At 43.3% G+C, this 24,031-nt stretch overlaps 1 protein-coding gene and 1 long non-coding RNA gene across 3 annotated transcripts in view; one reads left to right on the top strand and one right to left on the bottom strand.

The window, feature by feature from the left end:
* Window positions 1-24,031, top strand: part of CROCC2 (ciliary rootlet coiled-coil, rootletin family member 2) — a 274,079-nt gene that overhangs the window by 210,664 nt on the left and 39,384 nt on the right. Inside the window, exons 25-29 of one of the 2 annotated variants that reach the window (XM_073581213.1) lie at window positions 7,096-7,255; window positions 7,425-7,592; window positions 9,524-9,875; window positions 10,994-11,160; window positions 16,861-16,981. In XM_073581213.1, the coding sequence (XP_073437314.1) occupies window positions 7,096-7,255; window positions 7,425-7,592; window positions 9,524-9,875; window positions 10,994-11,160; window positions 16,861-16,981 (968 nt within the window). Of the gene's footprint in view, window positions 1-7,095; window positions 7,256-7,424; window positions 7,593-9,523; window positions 9,876-10,990; window positions 11,161-16,860; window positions 16,982-24,031 lie in introns of both variants that reach the window. The other variant, XM_073581212.1, reaches the window with a different exon arrangement.
* Window positions 19,574-24,031, bottom strand: part of LOC141095284 (uncharacterized) — a 99,376-nt gene continuing 94,918 nt past the window's right edge. Inside the window, exon 3 of the long non-coding RNA XR_012233350.1 lies at window positions 19,574-19,748. This is a non-coding gene — a long non-coding RNA (uncharacterized lncRNA). The remainder of the gene's footprint in view (window positions 19,749-24,031) is intronic.

Below are 24,031 nucleotides of genomic sequence, written 5' to 3'. Positions count from 1 at the left end.
AAAGGATGTAATGTACAACATACTGTACATATTTGCTTGTGGTTGTGAACATTGTACAGAGCATACACATTACCATCTTTTTATTAAATACTAAACAAAGATAAAACACTCTTATTAATATACGAGTAATCTATGCATAATTCCACAATCATATACAATGAACAGTAGGCTATACATTATGAGCATGTGCATCAATCATATCTCACAGGCCTTTATTATATTGTTCATATAACGTAGATTGATTAATTATGAGTTTCTAAACTAAACTACAACTACGTCAACTATCTACTAATTCGCAGCCTACTACCTTGCACTATATAGTCTCATATGCAATGTCTCCATTCTACAAAGTGAGATGAGAAGAATTCCACTTCTCCCAGATTTTTTCAAATTTACCCGGGCATCCCCTGTTCTGATATAATGTGCGCTCGTATGGGACAATCGTGTTTACCAAATCAATCCAAGTTCTAAGAGAAGGACGTGAATTCCCCATCCACCGTAATGCCAATACTTTCCGTGCCATAAACAGTGTCTCACGTAGAAAGATCCCAACGTGGTGACCCCATATCTCCTCCTCCCATACCCCAAACAAGCAGACCAATGGTTCAAGAGGGACAGGAGCTTGCACCAGTGATGACAAGAATAGCGTCACCTCTTTACAGTACTGTAGGATAGTGGGACACTGCCATATCATGTGGATAAAGTCTGCATCTGGTGAATGATATCGCAAGCATTCCGACGACTGGAATCGACCCATCCTAAAAAGTCGTATCGGAGTCAAATATGATTGGTTTATTATATACAACTGTATCATTCTATTATTAATAGATGGTGATACTCCGATCGGAGACTCCAGGATCTCTTCCCACTCCTCTCCCTGCATATTAGGGATGAGTCGTTCCCACTTCCTTTTAACAGAACTTATGGCAGATTCCTCTCCCACCGACAGCATGTACGTATATAAAGAGGAAATGAGGGCTTGGGGACCCTGTGAGTTAAGGACGAAATGTCATGACCCCCACCTGTACTCCTTATGTGTGACTGAAGAGCAGATCTTAGTTGCAAATAGCGGAAAAATTGAGATCTCGGGACATTATGTCTAGCCTGTATCTGCTCAAAAGACATTAAAGTCCCATGATCATACAAGTCTCCTATCAAGGAGACATTATGTTGAGTCCAAAATTCAGTGGACGGGTGACTTAGTAATACCGAAAAATATACATTTTTCCATAGGGGCATTTCAGCTATAATGTCCCTATATCCAATCACTTTCTTAATTTGCCTCCATACTAATCGTGCCAGACGGTACAGTAGTTCAGTGCAGAATGTGCTGAATATTTTTTCATAGGAATTTGGGAAAGTTATGAAATGTCCTATAAATGGCTGTTCTATTCCTGATCTAAGGCTACATTCACACACAGCGTTTTTCCTGCGTTTTTTGAAGATACGTTTTTCAGTTGCAAAAGCAGATCAGCTTTTTAAAAAACCGCATCACCTGAAAGGTTTTTGAGCTCATAGGTAATGTTTTCAATAGCAAAAGCAGATTAGAAATCTGCTCTATCTATCCATTTATCCATATCTGTCTATCCATATCATATCTGTACCAAAAAGAATGAAAGCCGGATAGCATACAGACTAACACTCCTTTTTTTAGCACCAGTCAGGTACACCTCATAGCTGCCCAAAAGGATGCCCAGGACAGGCATTGCTCGTCTTCAGTAACATCAATATCAGCTGATAGTTGGAATAAATAGACTGCATTCATCACCACATCTTCTTAAGGTGCAGGCCTTATTTTCAAGTGTAGGGGTGTGAAGTATAAGGTTCTGCAGCAGCTGAGGTGTGCAGTATGAAATTCTGCCGAACAGTACGAGATTCTGCCCCCCCCAGGTTTGATCCTGGCCACGCCCATAGTGTGAATGTAGCCTGAGGATCTAGGCTTTATGTTAGCCGAGATAAGTCATAGTGTGTGTGTATGTGTATATATTATATATATATATAATATATATATACACACAGTACAGACCAAAAGTTTGGACACACCTCAATCAAAGCGTTTTCTTTATTTTCATGACTATGAAAATTGTAGATTCACTCTGAAGTCATCAAAACTATGAATTAACACGTGGAATTATATAATTAACAAAAAAGTGTGAAACAACTGGAAATATTGTATGTCTTATATTCTAGGTTCTTTAAAGTAGCCACCTTTTGCTTCGATTTCTGCTTTGCACACTCTTGGCATTCTCTTGATGAGCTTCAAGAGGTAGTCACCGGAAATGGTTTTCACTTCACAGGTGTGCCCTGTCAGGTTTAATAAATGGGATTTCTTGCCTTATAAATGAGGTTGGGACAATCAGTTGTGTTGTGCAGAAGTCTGGTGGATACACAGGTGAGAGTCCTACTGAATAGACTGTTAGAATTTGTATTATGGCAAGAAAAAAGCAGCTGAGTAAAGAAAAACGAGTGGCCATCATTACTTTAAGAAATGAAGGTCAGTCAGTCTGAAAAATTGGGAAAACTTTGAAAGTGTCCCCAAGTGCATTGGCAAAAACCATCAAGCGCTACAAAGAAACTGGCTCACATGAGGACCGCCCCAGGAAAGGAAGACCAAGAGTCACCTCTGCTGCGGAGGATAAGTTCATCCTAGTCACCAGCCTCAGATATCGCAGGTTAACAGCAGCTCAGAATAGAGACCAGGTCAATGCCACACAGAGTTCTAGCAGCAGACACATCTCTACAACAACTGTTAAGAGGAGACTTTGTGCAGCAGGCCTTCATGGTAAAATAGCTGCTAGGAAACCACTGCTAAGGACCGGCAACAAGCAGAAGAGACTTGTTTGGGCTAGAGAACACAAGGAATGGACATTAGACCAGTGGAAATCTGTGCTTTGGTCTGATGAGTCCAAATTTGAGATCTTTGGTTCCAACCACGATGTCTTTGTGCGACACAGAAAAGGTGAACGGATGGACTCTACATGCCTGGTTCCCACCGTGAAGCATGGAGGAGGTGTGATGGTGTGGGGGTGCTTTGCTGGTGACACTGTTGGGGATTTATTCAAAATTGAAGGCATACTGAACCAGCATGGCTACCACAGCATCTTGCAGCGGCATGCTATTCCATCCGGTTTGTGTTTAGTTGGACCATCATTTATTTTTCAACAGGACAATGGCCTCAAACACACCTCCAGGCTGTGTAAGGGCTATTTGACCAAGAAGGAGAGTGATGGGGTGCTACGCCAGATGACCTGGCCTCCACAGTCACCAGACCTGAACCCAATCGAGATGGTTTGGGGTGAGCTGGACCGCAGAGTGAAGGCAAAAGGGCCAACAAGTGCTAAGCATCTCTGGGAACTCCTTCAAGACTGTTGGAAGACCATTTCTGGTGACTACCACTTGAAGCTCATCAAGAGAATGCCAAGAGTGTGCAAAGCAGTAATCAAAGCAAAAGGTCGCTACTTTGAAGAATCTAGAATATAAGACATATTTTCAGTTGTTTCAAACTTTAATTATAAATTCCTCATGTGTTAATTCATTGTTTTGATGCCTTCAGAATGAATCTACAATTTTCATAGTCATGAAAATAAAGAAAACTCTTTGAATGAGGTGTGTCCAAACTTTGGTCTGTACCGTATACATGTACATGTATACAGTGTATTACATATTTACAATTTATTAGTTTTTTGTGTTCTAAAGTTGTATTCTAATAAATAGATATTATGTTCTATCTAAATATCTTGATTATTGGATCATAGAAATGATTAAATGTCTGATGTTCACATTGTACTACAATACATTTTTCACTTAAATATAAGCAATATATGTCGGAGTCATGGAGTCGGAGTCGGTGTAAGGGAAATTGAGGAGTCGGAGTCGCAGGTTTGGCTTAAAGATTCCACAGCCCTGCATATAACGACTTATAATAATCATAGAAGCAGCCAAGAATCTCCTCAGTTGAAGACACCAACGAATCATCCGACTTACGGATCTGTAATATAGTATTAGAAGTATTATGTTGGCGCACCAGATAGGCCAATAGCTTACTTGCTTGGTTTCCCAGTTCAAAATAAGACTGGCGAGCAAAGAATAATTTGCGCTTAGACTTAGTGTCTATGTGCTGGGTGTATAATCGTTGGGCAGCCAACCACTCAATTCTATTGCCATTGGTTTGGTTAGATATGTACGCAGCCTCTGAATCCTTCAATTGCCGTTCCATCACATCATCCTCTCTTGAGGTTACCCGTTTAATATAAGAAATTGTGGAGGACAAGCAGCCCCTCAGATATGCCTTAAGGGCATCACAAAATAAAATAATATCTTGAGGTTCCTGATGGGACAAAATGAAACAACGCAATTGATCGATTGTTCTATCGGGGGTCACTATTAGTTTTAGCCAGAAAGGGTTCAACTTCCAAACTATCCTATTATTTAATTGCCCGAACTTAAGTTTGAGGATGACCGGGCTATGGTCTGAGATCCCTCTATTGCCATGCTCTACACTATCCACCCACATTGCCAGACCACTGGTTCCGAATATGTAATCTATCCGCGACAGGGAGCGCCTAGTGGACGAGTGGCAGGTATACTCTCTCAACTCAGGGTGACGTACTCTGCACAAATCTAGCCACCCACTACCCCCCATAAATAGCGACAGTTGGGTTGCCGTCGGCGAAGGAACCCCCCAGCCACTCCATCATCCAGTCTCAATTTATCAAGATGATTGTTCATGACCATATTGAAGTCCCCCATACAGATAACATCCGCATCCAGATAATTTAGAGCGAAACTCAACGCCTTCTGGAGAATGGACATATTAGCCAGAGGTGGATTATAGACACATAAAATCACATATTTCCTGGCATTTATTAATGCATAGACAAAGACAAAACGACCCTCAGGATCCCTCCGGGTCTCCCTGGCTTCCCATCTGACATCTCTATGCACCAACAGTGAGACCCCCCTCGAGTAACTACAGTAGTATGGAATGCGTGAACAGACCATTGTACCCAAGGCTTCTGCACGCACCGAGCTGTATCCCTGGTCAGGTGCGTCTCCACCAGGGCCACAATGTGAGGGCGGTAATGTCTAATCTGCGAGAAAACTTTGATCTTTTTCCGGGGGGTTTTTATATCTCTCACATTCCATGTCATACATGTCATCTCAGACCCAATATTTATTCCGCTGGATATGGCCTACATCAGTATCCGGGGAAAATTTAGAGACACCACACGTAAACCGAAATTGCTGTTGGCTGCGAATTATACCTAAAAAAAAATAAAACCAAAACCACTATAAAAAAACATCAAAGTGGAGAAACAAACAATACGGGAGCAAAGACCTGCTCTCCCATCATGGAATAAACACAGGGATACCATCACTGAGCTCAGTGTCCGGTATTGTTGGTAATCCAGGCGTCCGTGGAAATGGCTCCAATCAAACCATCAATGGAAAAAAAAAAATTCTGATTAATAGTAGAAACATTAGGATTCCTTCTCAGCAGACCCTTTGCCGGACCGCAGCCACTCAGCCGCCTCCGCCGGATCCGTAAAAAATATGGAAGAACCCCCGTGGACCACCTGGAGTCGGGCCGGATAGATCATTGAGTACACGATATTCCTCTCCCGGAACCGCTTCTTGACCTCCATGAATTGTGCTCGTTGTTTCTCAAGTTCCATGGAAAAGTCTGGAAAAATTGAGATCGTGGCATTGTTGAACTTAATGGGACTCTTATGTCGAGCTAGACGTAGAATCCTATCCCTGTCCCTGCAGTTGAGGAGACGCGCCAAAAAAGGTCTGGGTGGGGCTCCAGGAGGAAGAGGTCTTGTAGGGACCCTATGGGCCCTTTCCACAGCAAATGTTGGGGAAAATTCGTCTCCCAGAGAGGTTTTGAGCCAATCTTCTAGAAACTGTTCCGGATGTTGACCTTCTGAGCATTCCGGCAGACCAATAACACGGACGTTATTCCGACGCATTCTATTCTCCAGGTCATCTGCTTTTTGCCTCCATGTGTTTACCGAGCCCGCCGCTCTCGTAAGCTTGGCTTCCATGGGTGCGATGGTATCCTCCACCTTGGAGACCCTTGTCTCCACCTCCGTAATGCGCCCTCTCATGGCCTGCATATCTTGTCGAAGACGCCCCACCTCAGTATACACGTCCTCTATTTTCCCCGTCAGTGATGTTCTGGTTAAAGAGATGGCCTGCATCAGTTGTTCATATGCTTGCTTGAGGGTTAATTCCTCCTGCTCACTCTCCTCTCCACCCTCAGAAGGGCGGTTTTTACGCTGAACCTGTGAGGGGTTATTCCTGAGGGACCGTGCGGTGTGAGAATTGTCAGGTCTAGCATACTCTTTCAATTTTTCGGCCGCTCCTGCCCCCTTGGAGCGATTCATTTTTAATAGCAATATGGCACAGCTGGGCAACTGAAGTAATATATCCAGGAGTTTCCCAGGTCCAAAATATAAGCGCAGCAGCGCTATAATATGAAGTTGACAAGTGTCCCAGGGGCAACACAGAGCAGAAGGGTCACCCGGGAGGACAAGATTCGGCTCTGTATAATAACCGAGAGGACCACAGAGACAGCAGCCTTATAATAGCACTGACCAGCTGGGTGACTTAACAGAGGGGATTGCGGGGCCCAATTTTCCAGAGCACTCACCGTTTCTCCCTGCCAGATCCACAGAATAGGTGATCACTGTCCTGTCAGCGCTGTGAGGAGAGGACGAGCCCCGCGTCTCTCACAGCCAGAGCGCGCGCTTGTGAAAATGGCTGCCGCCCCCTGTAGGCCCCGCCAGCCGCCGCAGCCTGTACCGCTGTCTGTACGCCAAGATTCGGCCTCCCACGGGGTTCCAGAGGTGCTCCACGGTCCAGGGGGTCCAGTACCGCCAGGTATGTCACGGCACCACGGGCCCACTGACAGGATTGATGTCAGGATGCGAGGAGCTCTCCCTAAAGGCGTCCTCTCACCGCCGCTACATAGCCACGCCCCCAAGGACTGAATTTTTAGTTTGTTTTTTTCTATTTTTTTTCTAATGAGTATATTTCATCACACCGGAATTAATATATAATATAATCATTTCATAACCATTACTCCTCCAGCCTCCAGGTGGCAATAGAGGAGAAACAGCAGCGCTTAGCCGTGCTACTGGAGGCCAAATCATGCGCTGAGCGGGAAGCAGCACAACTGAGAAGCAGTCTGCGTGAGGTGGAGCGTTCACACATTGAGGCTCGTAGGCAACTGCAAGAGCTGCGCAGACAGGTACACGTCATCTGGCCCAGTTTCTACATTTTACTAATTCTATCAGATATTGTGCACGTTTAACGGTGAAGTCGGTAAGTCTACAATAACTAAACAGTGTAAGCATAAAAAATACCGTATAATAATGTGTTCTCTGCCAGTAACTCATTCTCCCTTCACATGTACACAGGTAAAAACACTCGGAGGAGAAAGCAGTCAGAAGGAACAAGAAGTGGCGGAGCTTCAAGCTCGGATACAACAGGAGGAGCAGAGGGAGCAGCAGAGTCGCAGGGAGTCGCTAGAACTGAGACAGCGCATAACAGAGAGTGAGGCTGAGCGAGAGGCCGCCCGCCGAGAGGTGTGTATCACCAATGAGATCACGGGGTGAGATTGTTCAACACCAGTGGAAAGGAAAAGTGGCAGCAAAAGTGCATCTTGTGAGCTGGAGTCAAATTGCTTGTCAAGGGAATTTCTTGCTCGAAATCTCTCCTATGCTAGGGCTACGTTGGGATTTTGGTGGCGAAACAGTCAAACAGTGCTGTATACCAATGCTGCATCGCAACTTAAAGGGGTTCTCGGGGAAAAAAATAGTTATCACCTATCCACATGATCGTTGACGGAGGGAAGACTGCTGGGAACCAATCGGCAGAGCAGGACACTTTTATCCCTATTAAAATGGAGCGGCAGTGCACATTTACAATCACTGCTCCTTTCATTCCCCATGTGGATGCTGAGTGCTATGCTAGACTTTTTCCGACAGCCTCATAGAGAATCAATGGAGTGGTGTTCGGGCGTCCAACCTGCTCCTCCATTTTGTAAAGGGGATAAAAATGCCCTAACCAGGATAAAAATTCTCAAGTCTGCTGATCGGTGCAGGTCCCAGTGCTCAAACCCGCAAAATTCAGCAAGTTTTCACCTATCTGGCAGATGGCTGATAACTTGATTTTACTGGACAACCCCTTTGAAGGGGTTGTCTGGGACTTTAACTTTGATGGTGTATCCTTAGGAAAGGTCATCAGTGTCTGAACGGCACCCCCGCCCGTCGATAAGCTGTTCCCGGTATTGGCAGTGGCCAGAACTGCTCAGTTATTGAACTTTACGCACACCTCCGTCAACTGTATAGTGGTCACAGCCAGGTACTGCAAATGCTTCCCCTATTCCGTCAGTAGTGGGCAGATGTGCAGAACCTGGACATGGCCGCTATTCCATTGACAGAGCTGTGTAACTGAGGAATTCCACCTGCCACCAACACAGAGAACAGCTGATCAGCAGGGGGGCCTATTTTCGTAGGATACTTTAATCAAAAGTGGTTTGTCCATCGTGGACGTCCCCTGTTCCTGTCATCTGAGCTGTCACGATGCCCGATGGTAACAGGAAACCAGCAGAATGCTGAATGCAGCTGTGGATGTGAATAGAGCAGGTAATCAAAGGACAGTTACTCAACAGTGCAAACAATAGATTACATGTCAGTACTATCTCCATAGTACATAATAAAAATGATAATTTCTTGTATTCCCCCCCATGACATGGTCCTTCAGTGGTAGGTTCTTTCATCTTTTATACAAAATAAATGCATATATTTAGGGCTTCTTTCCATATGTTGCAGGTAGCCCTTTCCAACAAATAGTTTATATATGATTCATGAATAGTCTGTGTCCTTTAAAGAAGCACTCCTACTCCGGTCAAAGTTTTGATCCTCGTATATTGTAATCATCATATTATATAGCACTGTGTAGTTACAATTGCTAATTTTGCCTTTCTACCCAGATTATCCTTATCTTTTCTTGGCTGTATATAGAATCAGGAAATCTCTTTTCTCTGCATGAGTCATTCCCCTCTTCAACTCCTGACTCCGCTGCTCTGCCCTTCCACCCTGCCAGGGACTTTTGCAGTGACTGATGGCTCATGCATGGAAAATATACCTCCTATTTCTACATAGAGCTTAGAAGGATTCAGCTATAGTCAGTTTTTAATCACATTATGTCATAGACCTAATGGAAAAGAGAAGAATTAACTGGGTATGGTGCTGTATAGTATGATAACTGAAATTTATTAAGAGGATAAAAAAATTTAATGGGATGAGGAGGAGGGCTTCTTTAAATTCAGTTTACTCCAGTGGACACCATTGGTGTTACATAGTCATTTGGGAAGTTAGTAAGAAGGAGTAGCCCCAACTACTAAACTATACAAAGCAGTAAAATCCACACTGTGCTTCAAATGTCAACCAATAGCAATGGCAGATTTCTATAAACTGAGGGAATACGCCTAAAGCACGTCCACTTTTCTCAGATTGTGTCTCTGCAGCAGCGTCTTTCAGCTTTAGAGTCATCATTTCGCCAGCGTGAGAGAGAGTTTGAGCAGAGGCTAAGTGAGAGCCGAGCAGGAGAGCAACGGCTGCAGGAAGGATGCAAGACACTTCAGGAGCAACTGCAGCGGGGAATCACGGAGGCGGCTGATCTTAAACTTCAACTGGGAGCTTGTGAAACTCGGGTGCGAGCGCTAGAAACTGAACTGAATCGGATCCAGGCAGCACGTAGGGAGGCGGAAACCCAGCTAAATAGCCTGCACTCCGCTTTAAGGCGAACTTTAGGGATCAGAGGCCGCAGCCCCTCACCTCTCAGAGGCAGGTCTCCCAGTAAAGGTGAGAAAGTAACCCTCAGCATTTACACTTCATATTAACAATTTAGCTGTAAAAATAAATACGAATATTTTACATTCAGTTCTATTCTCATATGACATTACTGGGTTTGGATTTCTGCAGCATTGAATCTTAATGATGTTTATTTTAGGTATTATTGAGTGGAGTCTGTAAGCCTACAGCTTGGTAAATGTGTAGAGAGTGTCTGTGGTTTTAATTTTTATTTGGTAAATCAATAGTACACACAGTAAGAAACATTATAATATATATGAGAAATCTGCTTCTTTCCCCTCCTGTCTTCAGTGAATACAGATTCTCCCAATTCTGAGAGAGAAGATTGCAATTGGTGCTTATGAAATTCTATGGAGATGGGAAGGGGAGGAGCTAGAGGCAGACACAGACATTCTGCTGCAAGTTCTCCTAAAACTTCAGTTACAGTTCACCAGAACTTTATGAGCACCAACTGTTATCTGTCTCAGTAATGGGAATATCTGTACTCAACTAAAGACAGATTTTACCTATGAATTGAGAATGACAGATCAGTCCAAGAGGAGAAAGAAGCAGATTTATCTAATACTGTATATTACACAGTACCTTATTTTCAACTATCAGACAAAATTATGATGCCCCTCTGAGTTCAACGATATCTGGGCTCCTTCATGCATAGGGAGAAATCGGACAATCAGTGTTTTGGGGACGTCGAATATTATGAATAGTATTGAACTTCTTGCTGCAACGCAGCCTGTGCATTAGGCCGGGGTCACTTTTGTGAGAATCTCGCACAAGTCTCGCACTTCAATACCCGGCACTGCCGCCGGCACTAGGGACCGGAGTGTGCGGCTGCATGTATTTCTATGTAGCTGAGCGCTCTGGCCCCGAGTGCCGGCGGCAGTGCCGGGTATTGAAGTGCGAGACTCGTGCGAGTTTCTCGCAAGTGTGACCCCGGCCTTACACTGTTTTACATGCAAGTTCTCAAAAATGACCTCACATTGACTCCTAAGTGACAGACACCTTTATCTTTAATATGGTCATAATGTTTTCATGTGTATATATATATATATATATATATATATATATAACTGAGTCATTTCTAAAGCAACACACATTGTCATGTACAGTAGGTTTGGACGGCTCCATAAGTGCCTTACTAGATGGAAGAAGGACACCATGTTCGCGAGGAGGGTCTCCTGATCGCGGTCGTTCCCCATACCCAGAAATCGAACCTGAAGGAGTGGCTGTAGCTCTTAAAGATTTTCTGAAGGAACTAAGAGAAACTCAGAGGGAGAGGGTGAGGATCTAAGGGCATCGTCTCTGCTACAGTCTGTATCCGTTTTCCTATCATGTCATAAAGGTGGAACTCTCAAGAAATTAACTTGCGGAATATGTTTTGCAAGATTACTGGGAATTTTTATTGTTCAGTAGAGCACAAAGAAAGTGTACTTAAATAAATTGCAGTTGAGCGATAAACACTTTCTATAAGGTTAATAAATAATAATTCTCCCTAATATTTCCTGTAAGGAGTAAAAAATTAGATTTAACATGCTGGTATACAGCTATTTATTACTAAGTAGTTTATTTAAATGGCTATTCCTTAAATAGTAAGGGATGACCCTGGAATAGGGGATCTGCAGCAATACTGAGAGCAGGGCTCTGTGACCCGGTCTTGAATAGAGGGAAGTGCGCATTCTCCACCTCTGCTCCATTATTGTCCATGGCACTGCTGAAGATAATATATACAGTAAATGTGCATGCCCGACCTCTGCTCCATTATTGTCCATGGGACTGCTGAAGATAATATATACAGTAAATGTGCATGCCCGACCTCTGCTCCATTATTGTTCATGGAACTTCTGAAGATAATATATAAATGTGCCTGCTCTACCTCTGCTCCATTATTGTCCATGGGACTGCTGAAGATAATATATAGATACGCGTGGTCCACCTCTGCTTCATTCATTTTCCATGGAACTGCTGAAGACAAATGGGCAAGCTCAACCTCTGGTCCATTATTGTCCATGGGACTGCTGAAGATAATATATAAATGTGCCTGCTCTACCTCTGCTCCATTATTGTCCATGGGACTGCTGAAGATCTCTATACAGTTGTGGCCAAAAGTATTGACACCCCTGCAATTTTGTCAGATAATACTCAGTTTCTTCCTGAAAATGATTGCAACTTCACAAATTCTTTGGTATTATTATCTTCATTTAATTTGTCTTAAATGAAAAAACACAAAAGAGAATGAAGAAAAAGCAAAACATTGATCATTTCACACAAAACTCCAAAAATGGGCCAGACAAAAGTATTGGCACCCTCAGCCTAATACTTGGTTGCACAACCTTTAGCCAAAATAACTGCGACCAACCGCTTCCGGTAACCATCAATGAGTTTCTTACAATGCTCTGCTGGAATTTTAGACCATTCTTCTTTGGCAAACTGCTCCAGGTCCCTGATATTTGAAGGGTGCCTTCTTCAAACTGCCATTTTTAGATCTCTCCATAGGTGTTCTATGGGATTCAGGTCTGGACTCATTGCTGGCCACCTTAGAAGTCTCCAGTGCTTTCTCTCAAACCATTTTCTAGTGCTTTTTGAAGTGTGTTTTGGGTCATTGTCCTGCTGGAAGACCCATGACCTCTGAGGGAGACCCAGCTTTCTCACACTGGGCCCTACATTATGCTGCAAAATTTGTTGGTAGTCTTCTGACTTCATAATGCCATGTACACGGTCAAGCAGTCCAGTGCCAGAGGCAGCAAAGCAACCCCAAAACATCAGGGAACCTCCGCCATGTTTGACTGTAGGGACCGAGTTTTTTTCTTTGAATGCCTCTTTTTTTCTCCTGAAAACTCTATGTTGATGCCTTTGCCCAAAAAGCTCTACTTTTGTCTCATCTGACCAGAGAACATTCTTCTAAAACATTTTAGGCTTTTTCAGGTAAGTTTTGGCAAACTCCAGCCTGGCTTTTTTATGTCTCGGGTAAGAAGTGGGGTCTTCCTGGGTCTCCTACCATACAGTCCCTTTTCATTCAGACGCCGACGGATAGTACGGGTTGACACTGTTGTACCCTCGGACTGCAGGGCAGCTTGAACTTGTTTGGATGTTAGTCGAGGTTCTTTATCCAACATCCGCACAATCTTGCGTTGAAATCTCTTGTCAATTTTTCTTTTCCGTCCACATCTAGGGAGGTTAGCCACAGTGCCATGTGCTTTAAACTTCTTGATGACACTGCGCACGGTAGACACAGGAACATTCAGGTCTTTGGAGATGGACTTGTAGCCTTGAGATTGCTCATTCTTCCTCACAATTTGGTTTCTCAAGTCCTCAGACAGTTCTTTGGTCTTCTTTCTTTTCTCCGTGCTCAATGTGGTACACACAAGGACACAGGACAGAGGTTGAGTCAACTTTAATCCATGTCAACTGGCTGCAAGTGTGATTTAGTTATTGCCAACACCTGTTAGGTGCCACAGGTAAGTTGCAGGTGCTGTTAATTACACAAATTAGAGAAGCATCACATGATTTTTCGAACAATGCCAATACTTTTGTCCACCCTCTTTTATATGTTTGGTGTGGAATTATATCCAATTTGGCTTTAGGACAATTCTTTTTGTGTTTTTTTCATTTAAGGCAAATTAAATGAAGATAATAATAACAAAGAATTTGTGTTTGCAATAATTTTCAGGAAGAAACTGAGTATTATTGGACAAAATCGCAGGGGTGTCAATACTTTTGGCCACAACTGTATATAAAAATGTGTGTGTGTGTATCACCAACCAATCATGAAGCATCTTTCATTTCACCAGAGCTGTTTAAAGAAGCTGAGCTGTGGTTGGTTGCTATGAACAACAGTTTTCCCACTCTAGAAAACACCTCAGCAGACACTGACATGGTGAGAGAAAGCTAGCATCCCTGGGAACATAAGCTCCCAGCCATTGTCTGCCCCCAGAAAGGAGCAGAGAGCACGACAGAAATGAATCCCCCCCTCCCGTACCCATATACACATCACACATCCTCCATCCAATAAGCCCATCTTCCCTCTTAAAGGGATCATTGATATTCGAAGTCAGTGCAAATCCATCCAGCGCTTTGGTTCTAACCCCAGGTCTCTCTTAAAGGTATGGAAGTTAGGGCAGTTCCACTCAGCGTTCTGGTTCTGACACCAGGCTCTCTTAAAGGGATCCCCGGTATGGAAGTCAGGGCAATTGCCTTCAAATGCTCTGGTACTGACCCCAGGTTCTCTTAAAGGGATCTCCTGTATGGAAGTTAGGGAAAATCCCTCAGCGCTCTGAATCTGACTCCAGGATTCTATTAAAAGGATCATTGGTATGGAAGTCAGGGCAAATCCACTCAGCGCTCTGGTTCTGATCCCAGGCTCTCTTAAATGGATCCCCGGTATGGAAGTGAGGGCAAATCCACTCTGTGCTTTGTACAGACCCCAGGCCTCTCTTAAAGGGATCGCCAGTATGGAAGTTAGGGTAAATCCCTCAGCCCTCTGATTCTCACCCCAGGCTTCTATTAAAGGGATCCCTGGTATGGAAGTTAGGGCCATTCCTCTCAGCACTCTGGTTCTGACTCCAGGCTGATGGGATGATGTGGAATATTAGGGGCAGTAGTCCGGTGGCTCTGGCTGATATTAGGGGTAGTAGTCCGGCGGCTGTGACGGGATGATGTGGGATATTAGGGGTAGTTGTCCAATGGCTATGGCTGACGGGATGATGTGGGATATTAGCAGTCCGGTGGCTCTGGCTGACGGGACGATGTGGGTTATAAGGGGTAGTAGTCCGGCGGCTGTGACGGGATGATGTGGGATATTAGGGGTAGTAGTCCGGTGGCTCTGGCTGACGGGATGATGTGGGATATTAGGGGTAGTAGTCCGGTGGCTCTGGCTTATGGGATGATGTGGGATATTAGGGGTAGTAGTCCGGTGGCTCTGGCTGACAGGATGATGTGGGATATTAGGGGTAGTAGTCCGGTGGCTCTGGCTGACGGGATGATGTGGGATATTAGGGGTAGTAGTCCGGTGGCTCTGGCTGACGGGATGATGTGGGATATTAGGGGTAGTAGTCCGGTGGCTCTGACTGACAGGATGATGTTGGATATTAGGGGTAGTAGTCCGGTGGCTCTGGCTGACGGGATGATGTGGAATATTAGGGGTAGTAGTCCAGCGGCTGTGAAGGGATAATGTGGGATATTAGGGGTAGTAGTCCGGTGGCTCTGGCTGACGGGATGATATGGGATATTAGGGGTAGTAGTCCAGTAGCTCTGATGTGGGATATTATAATGAATGTGGCTATGCGGAGTGGGCGGGGCTATACACTCAGCTTTATATATATAGATATAGTCATTATAATTTGTTATAACTAACCATAGTTAGTTACTATGCCCGGGCAGCGCCGGGCTCTTCAGCTAGTAATATATAAATGTGCATGCTCGACCTCTGCTTCATTAATTTTCCATAGAACGCTGAAGACAAAATTCATAGATAACATCTTCAGCAAGTCAGGACAATGAATCAATGAATGAGGTTGAGCATGCACGCTTCCTTCTATTCAAATTAGAGATAGATAGTACATATTAACATTTTAATTTCTCTCTGCCATGTCAATGAGGCTTTAAGGCCCCATCTCACATAGCGAGATCGCTAGCGAGATCGCTGATGCGTCACCGATTTTGTGACGCAACAGCGATCTCGTCAGTCATCTCGCTACGTGTGACACGCCGCAGCGACCACCCCCCCAATCCCCCCCCCCCCCCCGCTGGATATCGCTGATCGTGCTCGAATGTCCTGGGCCATTTTTTCATCGTCGGCGTCCCGCTGGCCAGCATGCATCGCTGTGTTTGACAACGATGAGCGACCACGTTGGCGATGCAGAACTCAGGGACGCAGGCGTGAGTCGTCAGAATAGCTGCTGTGTGACAACGCACCAGCGATCCTTACCAGGTCGTATATCGCTGTCGGGATCGCTGGTGCGTCGCTATGTGAACCGGGACCCTTACAGGGAATATGTCAGCATGATCAACCCTCCTAAGCCATCTATATGGGCATGTAGGTCATAGAAACCTGAATAAAAGGATACCTTGATATCTGTGATCTGATGTCTTATAAGAAAAATGTAGATTTCTCTGGAATATGTAAATGAGCTGTTAAGGAATATGTAAATGAGCTGTTAAGATCAATGGGCTGGTCATAGATCTCCCTGAGAATCTGCCTCTAGAGCTTATTGGAAATATAAATGGGGCATTACCAGTGTGAGACATGGAATGACTGACAGTCTGCTCTCCTGAGCTGCATGTCTCCCTCTGGTAATGCCCATTCCATTTAACATGGTTGCCCGATACTTTTAAATTGATGGCCAATCCTTAAGATAGGTGATCAATATCTGATCGATGAGGGTGCAACCAGCACCTCCGCCAATCAGCAGTTCCTGGTACCGGCTGGATGTGCTGAGTTGCAGAGCTGCACAGCTTCATCATCTGCATAGCAGCCATGGACAGTTACTACACATCGCTCCCTATTGATTCAAATAAGAAGTGGATCTGCAGTAGCGGGCCGCTGCCACTACTGCGTTGACAGAGCTGTGCTGTGCAGTTCCGCAACTCGGCACATCCGGCCGACATTGGGAACAACTGATCGGCATGGATATCTCTGGAAAAAGACATCGCCTTGCAGATATCATTTTATTCTACTTCCTATGACCTACTGTACATGCTCATATAGACGGCTTCGGAGGGGTGATCCTACTGACAGATACCCTTTAAGGTAAATGTTCCTAATATAGAAGTTACTTTATCACTTTAATCTTCATTATCTATGTTGCAGAAATGAAAACAAGTTTAATACAGATAATTTCATATAATGGCTAAGTAATGCCAAAGATTTAGTAACCTTTGAAGACACAAATGCCCCTTGTTCTGTCAGCGATCTACACGTCATCTTACTATTTCCTCCTGCGTATTTTTACCAAGCACTAACATTTTTTTTTTCCATTTTCAGGATGAAGCTGGCATACAAATTGTGTCTCTACGCAGACAACTAGATGACAGCTCTAACCATACTGAGAGATTGCAGAACCAGCTGCAGAAGCTGCAGAGACAGCTGACCGAGCTCCAGGAAGGTATCGCTGTTGTCCAAACCTAACATTACAACACGGGATTGGCTGCCGGTCATGAATGAAACTGCTGCTTTCATACAAGACTAAGTGATTGTACAGAAGAGCAGTAAATAGTCTGCAGCCGCAGCATGGCCGCTATGTGTGACCGCAGCCTTAGGCTTGGGTCACACCAACGTATTTTTTCTCAGCCAAGAGAATTGGGGTGATTATGCTAATCACACTTTGAGTTTGATCAGAATGTGATCTGATTTTCTCGAATGTGGTGAAGGTGTGTGAACATCTGTCCAATTTGTTGGACAGACCCATTGACTTGCATGGCCTAGTGCCAGGTATGGGCTGGGCATTTGAAATCACACAGGACCATGTTGTCCCTGTCCCCAAGTACCAGATGGGATGTATTACTAATATTACCCTGGATGGAGGAAAGCAGGATTTATTACAAGACCAATATTGCTAATGATTCCTGTGGCCTGCTGGGATAAGTGAGGGATTTGGCGACTTTGTGCTCCGTCACAGCTCTTGACAGTATGGCTGTCTTGAGAACACCAATTCTGTTAACAACATAGCAGACAAAGCAGCCCATGACTAGACAGGCACTTCTGGCATTTGCCAGAATTGCCAGTCAGGCCCTGCCTAGTGCGATCCGATTTATGGATGCAAATCATGCATACTGCGATTCATTACTCGGATAGACAAGGTCCAATGAAAAATTGGACATGTGCACGGCCCATAGAAAAACATTGTTCCAAGTGCGATCCGATGCTGTGTCGGATCACACTTTGACCGAAAATATGGTCATTTGTCCAAGCCCTTAATTTTAGTAATATTTGCCCAGAAAATAATTTACACAATATGGGTTAAAGAGAATTAAAGTGTAAAAAAAAAATAATTTCTATGTCGTTTTACATGAGCAGTAGAAAAGTAAATGCAGGTCATACATAGAAAGAGGAACCAAAAGTAAAACACAAACACTTAAAGGGAATCTGTCACCAGGTTTTTGCTCCCTCATCTGAGCAGTATAATGTAGGTAAAGAAACCCTTATTCCAGTGATGTATCACTGGGTTTACTGGGTGAAAAGGTTGTGGCACAATCAAAGTTCTCAGATGAAGCATGTAGCGGAGCTGAGACAGCTAACACCACCCACACCACAGCTTTCTCTGTACATTGTCTATTTACAGTGAGCTGCTTATCAGAGGAGGGGGTGGAGTCGAGCAATTTGTTAGTTTGGTCAGGATAATCTCCTAGTGATGAAACCTTCATTGTATGTAAACAGGTCACAACCTAATAAATGACACATTACTGAAATCTGTGTTTCAGCCTTTACACTGTGCTGTTCACAGATTGCATAGCAAAAACCTGCTGACAGATTTCCTTTAATTTAATATAAAGCTATGAAGACCTCCTCCACATGTAATATCTTGAAAAGAAATCTGACATGAGAAAATACAGCCAAATTTCATAATTGTTTATGGACAGATTTTGGAGAAAAGAAGGATTAGCTATGTTGCATTTAAGCATACCTAAGGCTATGTGCACACGCTGCGGTTTCACCTGCGGGTTTTTTCCCGCGGAACCGCAGGTAAAGTGACCTGCGGTTTTCCTGCGGTTTGGTCTGCGGTTTTGCCATGCGGTTTCACACCTCTACTATGTTAAAGGTGTGAAACTGTAGCGGAATCCACAGAAACAATTGACATGCTGCGGGAAAAAAAACGCAGCAAAACCGTGCGGAAAAAACCGCAGCGTGAGCACTGCGGTTTTGAAAACCCATAGGGTTACATGGTACTGTACCATGTCTGCGGAACTGCTGCGGTTCTGCAGGGCCGGAACCGCAGCAAAAAACGCAGCGTGTGCACATAGCCTAATTTGTTGCCATCTCAGGTACAATGGGAAGGGAATCTGTCCCCCTGCCTCGGGAGGTTGGAGCTAAGTCTCGTCTTTCATTCTCTGTGTCTGTCTTGTCTTCTGCTGTGTAGACTTCACTGCATGTGTTACTGAGTCCATTGCTTAATAGTTCCTCTCTCTGTGCTGTTCATACATTCATTTAATTTACTCATTCTTCTCTTGAAGTGTGTTCTTATTTCTTTTCTTTTTTTTTACTTGCTTATATAGCACCATTAATAACACAGTGCTTTACACACGTCATCTTTACGGTCCCCACTGGGGCTCATAATCTAAATTTCCTATAGTAGAAACAACCAAGGCACTCAAATATAGCAAAGTCCGTAAAGGTGCTCAAGTACGGTCTCCAGCCCGTATTACAAATGAGAAGAAACTTGGCACTCAAAATTTGTGAAAAAGATGATTCTGTGTTTATTTGGCATCCAGATGGATCCAACATTGGATCTTCATCAGAGAATCTCTAAAAGTTTGCTGAAAGAACATGTATAAAGAGAACAATAATTAATCTCAATATTGTAAGAATTACAATCACAGAGAATTCAATATCACATGATGTATGAAGAAAATAACAGCGCATAATTGAAATGAACATGGTCCGTCGATTCAGTGTGTTATTAGCCGGAATTCTAGAGATTGATCCATAAGTGCACGTGATCTGGGAGGAAATATTTCAAACGTATATGGATAAATCAGTGTCAAGGAACAATAACCTGTGGTTAATCTTTAGTGATGAACTGAGGAAAAAGAAGATCTCCATGAAATAAAGGATACTAATGCTCCCAACCATTAGGTGTAGATAGTGCCTGGAAGATATATAGTGTGCTTATAATATATGTAGTTCTTATACGTAGTTTGAGTACGTTGGTCCTCCTAGGAGGAAACAAAGAGAGGGTAGCATGAGATTACATATAACATTGCTGTATATCTAGTGATTCCATGTGTGAAGTTGATGCCCAGAAGAAAGAAAATGAGAGGTTGGTGAGAGTTTCAGAACGGGTCCTCATTTCCTATCAGTATATCTTTGGAGGGTGGGAAGAAACACATACAATGGGGAGAACATACAAACTCCTTGCAGATATTGTCTTTGCTGAGATTTGATCCCAGGTCCCCAGCGCTGCAAAGCTGCAGTGCTAATGCTAACTATCATTCTTCTCTGGATTATGAACACCCAACATTTCGCATTTGAGGCAGCAGCAATTGGTATGAACCACAGGTTGCACTGCATACTTCATATGGGAGAATTTTATGTAACTGAATGTATACTGGTAAATAGAGCTAAATCTCTATATACGTGTGCATTTCTATATACCTGTATTCTAGGGGTAAAATAAATGTCAGATTTTTTTCTTCCTATATAAAGTTACTAAAAAATATGAAGAACAAATACAATAATACAATTTTTAATACACTTATAGAAAAAGCACAAATTGTTAAAAATAACATAGATATATTATGTATCCCTTTATTCACAACAAGCCTTATGCTATGTGCCCATGTTGCAGAAATGCTGCGGAAATGTCCACAACATTTCCGCAACTCCCTGCCGCGGGTAAAACGCATGCGGAATTCACATGTGTTTTCCCGCAAAACACAAGCGTTTTGCAAGTGTTTTTAGCTTGCAGAATTCTTGCGCTTTTGTCACACTTCTCAAGCATAGCGCTTGACAAGTGTGACCAACTTTTTACTAATGATGCCACCTATGCAGCATCAACAGTAAAAGATAGAATGTTAAAAATAAGAAGAAAAAAAAATAGAGATATACTTAACCTCCGTCGACCCCCGCACTCGTCTCTCCCCTCATCGGCGCTGCCGTCAACTTCTGTTCCCTGGGATTTCTTGCGACAATGACCTCTGATGACGTAGCCTCATGCGGGACTGCTTTGTCATCAGAGGTCATTCACGCAATGCATCCCTGGGAACGGAAGATGCTGGCAACGTGGCTGAGAGGCGGGAGAACTCCGGGGGCCATCAGAAGGTGAGTATATCCCTACTTTATATTTTAATTCTATTTTTTACAGGATTATGGTACCCAGGGCATGGAGGAGAGTCTCCTCTCCTCCAGACCCTGGGTACCATCCGCACATGAAGCGCTCACTTTACGCATGGTGGGCATAGCCATATGTGTAAAGTGAGCATTTCAATGCAATCCTATGGCGCCGCGATTCCGCAGAAATAATGGACATGCTGCGGATTTTACCACTATGCGATTCCACAGCGATAAAATCCGCAGCATGGGCACAGCAACTGCGGAATCCCATAGCATTGCATGGGGGTGCGTTTTATTAGCGTTTTGTAAGCGTTTCCGCTGCGGCAAAAAACGCATAAAAACACAATGTGGGCACACAGCCTAAATATACGATGAACTGAGTATGGTGATCCGTAAAAAAATGGCGTAATTGATTTTTACATCTGCACTCCATGTCTTCTGCAGGTATCCGCACCACACTACGTAATAACAATCGTCATCATTAATGTGTTTTTGGTACAGATTTGATGCAGCGTTTTTAATAGTACACTATAACTTTGATTCTGCACTTGTAGAAAAAAAAAAAAAACAGTTGTGTTTGTGTTTTTTTTTTATTTTTTATTTTTTTCATTTCAACCGCATGAATTCCCACACAGCATGAACTCCGTGAGGTTTTTTTTCGCTTTTTTTGTGCAGAAAATCTACTTCATGTACGGCCTCTTTCACAAATCAGTATTTTTGATCAGTATTTCATCAGTATTTGTATGCCAAAACCAAGAATGTCTCCAAAATAAGGAACAGGAGTCAGTCTTTCAATTATATTTTTTTCTCGGTAAGTTCTATTCCTGGCTTTGGCATACAAACACTGATGCAAAATACTGACCAAATACTGACGTGTGAATGAGCCTTAGGCCGGGGTCACACTAACCAACGCAAAATACGGTCAGTATTTTACATGCGTAATACGGATCAATTGCCCCTAAACAGTGCTCCCTATGTCATCCGTAATCAAGGTGTGGTCGCGTATTTTGCGCATGTAAGCATCCATATGTAATCCGTATGGCATCCGTATGGCGAGATTTTCTCGCAGGTTTGCAAAATGGACATATAATGGAGCCCTATGACAGGTTTTATAACACAAACCAAAGAATAGATATATACTCATAGAATGCATATATATATATATATATATATATATGTATTATATGTGTATATATCTATTCTTTCATTTCTTTATTAAACCTGTCAGTGTGAGTTTACTGTATCGCACACTGAATTGCCGGCTTTGCTAAAAGACACCTGGTGCGTATTTCTCGCAAGTCACATGTGTGGTCCGTGTGTAATCCGTATTTTTTGCGCACCCATAGACTTGCATTGGCGTATTACGGCCGTAGTACGCTGACAATCGCAGCATGCTGCGAGTGGCACGGAGCGTAGGATACTGAGGAGAAATATACGGCTGGTGCGAGGGACCCCATAGAGAATCATTGGTCCGTGTCTAATGCGTGCTTTTAGCGCCTCTCACTCGGCCGTATTCCTCGCCAGTGTGACCCCGGCCTTACCTGTGCAAGCAAAGTGGATGGGATTTCATGAAAACTCCTGTCAACTGTGCATCTAAAGACTTTGTGGAACTGTGTAGTTTTGTTGTTTTTTTTATTCCTTTTTAGGTTACTATGGGAGCCTGAAAAAATGCATATTAATAAAAAACAGTTGTTTTTTTAAGTGCAGAAAAAAAAATTCTGTACCATGAAAACCACATTAAAAACGCCACTCCAATTCAGCAATCATCAAATAAGGGGAAAAACAATGAAAAATGCAGTAACTAGAAATGATTGTTAGTGTAGTTTAATGTGGACACCTGTAGAAAACATGCAGATATAACGCACGGCCTTACAGATTTAATTAGCAAAATAGCGCTATGTGCACATTAAGGGCGTATTTTTCGTCCGAGAATCGCATCGTAAAACTCGCACTGGCTGTCGGCTCTCCTGACCTGAGCTTGACAGCTGCATAGTAATCCATCATGCTGTCATGCTCAGGTCAGGAGAGGTGCCGGCCAGTCCGTTCAGTGCTATGCGAGATTATCGCATGAGAGTGTGACTCCAGCCTAAGGCTGCTACAAATATGAATGAATGAACAAAAAATAAATCAATAGGTCCAAACTGTCCCAGACACAGCTGGACAGTCCTGGATTTGGGTCTATGCCCTGCTGTTTCGGGCAGTCTGCTGAATGTCCCTTACTGCCTTCATGCCCCTTTGCTAGTATTGCTTCCTGCCTGAGTAGATTGGAATGGTAAATGAGTGTAGCTAGGTGTGGTTAGAGGCTAAAATTTGCTGCTGTGCATTACGCACTCCAAATATACTATCCCTCTTTCTGTTCTATAAAAATTGGGAGGTATGTGTAAGCTATTGTAAAAGATGTATTGAAACAGTTTTTTTTCTCCTGTCACTATTAAAAAAAAGGAACAAACAGGCAACGCCTAATCAGCTATTTAAAGGGTATCTGTCACCAGGTTTTTGCTATCCTGAGGTTTTTGTTACCTAATATGTGAACAGGTTAATGGGGGCACAATTATAATATAGCTCTTAAATATGGATTACTAGTCCTTTAGTGATAATCTAACGCTGACAAACAGTGATTTTATCAAAACTATAGCAAGCAGCCTAGTAACTGATACATCGCTGGAATCAGGGTCTCTGTCTCTATATTATACTGCTTTCAGATTAGGTGACAAAAATTTGGTGACAGATTCCCTTTAAGGCTTAAAGTGAACTTGTCAGCAGGATTTTGCTCAGGAAACTACAGATACTGTCAAGTTGGCACCGTTATACTATTTAAAATGATACCTTGGTTGATGAAATCCGTCTTGTGGTTGTTGTTTAATCTTTGTAGTTTTCAGTTAATGATATGGTCGTGCTCCGCGGCTGCCTGTGTGGGGGTCTTCAAGTGGTGCTCTGCTTACACATATTGATCTTTATGGCTTATGATAGGTCACTGATCCCTCAGTAACCTGCCCCAAATATTACATAATACATATACTATGGTGTTGTAAAAAAAAAAAAAATAACATTGATCAAAATGGCGCATGCGCTGTAGCATGATGCAATGGCTAATATGCATATATGCATTTATGATTTAGCCATATAGTGTAGGGGGGAATGATCTTCATACTGTAGGTCATACACA

The sequence above is a fragment of the Dendrobates tinctorius genome, unplaced genomic scaffold (assembly GCF_039654945.1).
Source record: "Dendrobates tinctorius isolate UK_male_01 unplaced genomic scaffold, ASM3965494v1 ptg000069l, whole genome shotgun sequence".
Lineage (NCBI taxonomy): Eukaryota > Metazoa > Chordata > Amphibia > Anura > Dendrobatidae > Dendrobates > Dendrobates tinctorius.
The sequence above is the reverse complement of the archived record's forward strand: the minus strand, read 5'-3'. Positions and strand labels throughout refer to the sequence as shown.